The sequence below is a fragment of the Dendrobium catenatum genome, unplaced genomic scaffold, assembly GCF_001605985.2.
Source record: "Dendrobium catenatum unplaced genomic scaffold, ASM160598v2 original_scaffold_282093, whole genome shotgun sequence".
Taxonomy (NCBI): Eukaryota; Viridiplantae; Streptophyta; class Magnoliopsida; order Asparagales; family Orchidaceae; genus Dendrobium; species Dendrobium catenatum.
Window position 1 is genome coordinate 126,064 of NW_021600483.1, and position 4,284 is coordinate 130,347.

At 33.2% G+C, this 4,284-nt stretch overlaps 1 protein-coding gene across 1 annotated transcript; it reads right to left on the minus strand.

Annotated features, from left to right (window-relative positions):
• Positions 1 to 1,984: 1,984 nt before the first annotated feature.
• Positions 1,985 to 3,808, minus strand: LOC110108743 (myb-related protein 308). Its single transcript, XM_020839505.2, has 3 exons — positions 3,422 to 3,808; positions 3,151 to 3,280; positions 1,985 to 2,483 (listed from the first exon to the last, which is right to left on the minus strand). The coding sequence occupies exons 1-3, from the start codon at positions 3,552 to 3,554 to the stop codon at positions 2,096 to 2,098; spliced, it is 651 nt and encodes a 216-aa protein (XP_020695164.1). The 5' UTR covers positions 3,555 to 3,808; the 3' UTR covers positions 1,985 to 2,095.
• Between the last annotated feature and the right edge of the window lie 476 nt (positions 3,809 to 4,284).

The window sequence follows — 4,284 nt, forward strand, 5'->3', positions numbered from 1 at the left end:
TTTTTTTTTTTACATAGCTCACGTTGTCCTGTTGGTTGGGAGCTTAGGCTACAATCAAAGAGATCTTAGCTTCGAGTCCTTGTGTATGCGTGTGTGAGTTTGCCTTCAACCTAAAATGTCCCAAAAAAATATAATCTATCTTTTTTTTTTTTTTTTTCATTTCACATACTGTTCATGTCACTATGATAAAAAAATAGTCCGAAATAATATTAAATTTTTTCATAGAAACGTTTCCCTATTTTTTATTATTTATAAAGTTTTCATAAATGTCAACCATTACATTAATAAAATATACGTTGACATTATGATTAATCTAATGATATAATTGCTTATCATAACAAATTATTTAAATTTATCTAACGTTCTCCATACAAAATTATCTGTTTTTCTGCTTTGTCTTCTTCTCTCGAAATTGCCCAAATCAGAACTAACATTTGAATAATGAAAATTTAAACGACTGCAATATGACAAAGACTTATTTCTCATAGTAACAAGAACCTCAAAGGAAACAAATGTCTATCAGTAGAGCTTTGTCATTTAAGCTTACATATAAGCGTCCTGTATGAGGATAAAGCTCTCAATTACTTAGCCTAAAGACGTGCAAAAACTGGTAACATGTGTCAGTCGTTTAGCACAACAGCATCCTCGAATTTCTCTCCTTCCTACATAACCAACCCAATATTTATTACTCCATAATTAATTATTAATGGTGATTAAGCTACCTACCCCAAAAGAAGTCCACTTGTCCTCTCCAATTACCTTACTCCACACCAAACCTCATCAGCATTGCAGTGAAAATATGGTGCCCAAATTATTATTATTATTATTATTTGAATATGAAATGATTTAAGTGAGGATCTCCTGACACATTTTTCATTAGATTTTAAAGCTTTGTTTGGGAAGGATTTCTTACTGCTTCTTAAAACAATTTTGAAGTACAAAAATTAAAATTTATGTATTAAAAAACTGATTTAAGAAGCAGTAAGAAAGTCATATCAAACATCCTGAGACTTAAATTAATCTCATATTCATAGGTATTTTAGTTATATTTCTGAATTTTATGACATAATTTTGCCTCTCTATGTTCTACAAAAATACTTTCAAAAATAATTGTTTTGCTGTAAACTTATTATAAATTTTATTTTAGTGTTTTGTAATGAAATATAATATCATGGGCAAAGATACTTTTAAATTTTAAAACAAATTTATAAATACTTTGTTAGTGAAGTAATCAAACTTGTGATTTACACTTTGTAAATACTTTGTTTTGTGATTTTGAGGCTCTTTTGCTAGGATATGGGTTATAGGGTATTTACACAATTTGATTATTTAGGCTTGTGTCAGGCCATTGAAATCTAATTTATTCATAGAAGTAACACTTATAATACCCGAAAAAAAAAATTATTATATTTATATATTTGCATCTAATACATCAGAATCTCTAAAAAATTAACAAACTACTGAGGATGAATGGTGATAGCCTTGTTGTTCTTTCTAAGATTTGATTTTTATTATTATGAATGGTACACTTGAGTGTTACTTTTGCAAATATAAAAAATTTGTGAATTGCACATGAAATTTCTTTAAAACTATATAATTTGATATTTACAATATGAGTTTTTTTTTACACTGCAACAATGTTAAATCAGAATTTACATCAGGCTGATAAAACAAAAACAAGAATATTATCATAAGTGAACAAAATTTATATTTGGTTTTATGTTCTTTTTATCTTTCAAGATAAAAATGTTCTTTCAAACTCCATACTTAACAGCTAATATGTATTATACTGAATTAAACAGATTAGTTAGGCAAAATTTCTCGCTTTATATATATATAACAATAAATTAGAGTATCAGAAATGGGGTAGGGCCACACCCAACACTTATAGAAATGTGCTCTCCAATTTTCCTTCCCTTTCACTTAATTCATTGAGCAACAGACCCAGAAAAGTTGCATTAATTCCACCAACAAACAAACAAAAGAGCCAACAAACAGTACCAGTATAAATTTAAAGCTACCCAGTGTCTCTTTTCCAATTAGTAGGAAAACCTAGATATACATTAATTTCATCAAAGCAAATCATTAATTAATATCAGCTCTGCAACATATTACAGCTGCAAGCTATGTTTATGCTTGGAAACCCCAAACTGTAGCACAAACACATGTTTTTACTGCCATTATCTCCGGCTTTAATTGGCTTTTGTGAAGTTGAAGGTAGGCTTATGGTGAGGTCAAGATTGAGGTCTGGTAACTCCTGCCTGGTCTTGTATGAGCCTTTTTCGTCTATAGATTGTTCAGTTTTGGTTGCTGGTTTCGAACTTGTCTTCGTCTGAGCGGTGGCTGCAGGATGGACCGCCGGGCCGGGGGTTGATTGGGTACCGATACCACGGTTGATGAGCTTCCGCTTTATATGAGTGTTCCAATAATTCTTGATCTCATTATCTGTTCTACCAGGAAGTTGTCCAGCAATTAAAGACCACCTATAACAAAAGGATTACCATTAAGCACCGAGTACTTAATTCAATTCAAAAGATGATACTAATGGATTCTCATAATTAGATTATGTGCATAGCATGGAAAAAATTTAAGTTAAGTCATTATTTTCTCGTCTTTGAACAATACTTCTCTTATATGTGAGTGAAGCATTGCTTTTTTGGACAATCCCAACATTAAAAAATGCTAGCATATTTCTTTTACTGTATTAAGAATGCCACAAAAGTGACATTTGAATTTATTCACATTAAAATTTGTGCATATATAGGAACTCTTTTCTAAACGTTGACTCAAGAACATTAAGTTTTTTTCGCATTAAGATTTTTGTATCTGCAGTAAAGAGATTTTGCCAGAAAGTCATTAATCAAAGAACAACTTTTTACATCAGGTACAAGCTTATCCCTGCAAGCATACAAATTTCACTAAAAGAAAAACTACTTACGTGCTATTTTTATGAGGCATTCTCGATTAGAAAAGTTAGATTCTATATAAAACTTCGTAAAGAGCTTCTGTCCAATCTTGAGCCATCTTATCAGTTCAAGCTCCAATAAACCAAACCTAAACATATTTCTACGTAAAAAACATTTTAGCCCGCCGATCAATCACTAACAATGTCAACAAAAGTAAATTTGTTTCGAGTAGCTAGTTTCTAACTTGTTTCCCAAAAGGGAATGAAGTTTGATGATGAGTTCGTCTTCCTCCTCGGTGAAGTTGCCGCGTTTGAGATCAGGCCGAAGATAGTTGATCCATCGAAGGCGACAGCTTTTGCCACATCTGAGTAGACCTGCAAACAACAAAAATAAAAACAGAAACTCTATTCAAAATATTAACATGATTGTATATATATTAATAAGAAGATATATGTATGTAAAGAAGGATGATTTTGTATATTAAAGAAGGTTTTGTGTGTTTAGGGTTAAATGACCTGCTGCCTTTGGAAGAGAACGCCAACATCCTTCCCCATGAGTTTTGATGTAGGTGATGAGCCGCTCATCTTCTTCCTTAGTCCAAGCTCCTTTGTTTGTGTGTGCCTTTTCACAACAGGGAGACCTGCCCATGGTGTGTTGAGATAGAAGAGAAAGAGAGAGAGAGAGAGAGATAAATATCCGAACTTTTTTTTTTTTAATTCCTAGCTTCAAGAGAGGCTACTGAGCAGGTTTGTTATGGTAGAAGAGAAGATGGAAAGATTGAGAGAGTTATAATTTCCTGAAGAGATAGTGGAGAGGAGGTGGATAAGGGGCGGGTTTTAGAGGTAGATTGCTTTGTGGCTTTCACTTTCTTCTTGAGCGTGCTTTGCTTTCCACTTCTCCTTTTAGGGGGAGTTTGGTGGAGGACGGGGAGGTGGATGTAAGAGTACACTAGGAAGAGTAGAAATTGTGGTGGGGCCCATTGACCCCATAATTTTTTTTTTTTATGACGAGGAACTGTCCGTTGTCACACCCGACTTTGTCGAGTGCGCCTAATGGGCCACCCAGTCCACAAACCTATAGCCGACGCTTTGGAGCCCCCACTTAAGGGCCGACTGCCGCTCGAGAGAATCGAACTCGGGATGGGGGTTCCCAACCGAGCTAAGCATCGGTGGCTCCCATAATTATTGGAATGGAGTAAGCGAAATAATGATAATAAAAATTTATCAAAAATAAATTGTTAAAAAAAATTAATATTATAAAACCTATGTTAAAGTTTATGCGAAATCACCATTGCTTTAGGAGGATATATAGATTTTTTCTTAAATAATAATATATGTTTACCTACTCTCTTATATTTGATTGATTCACTTACAGAAGC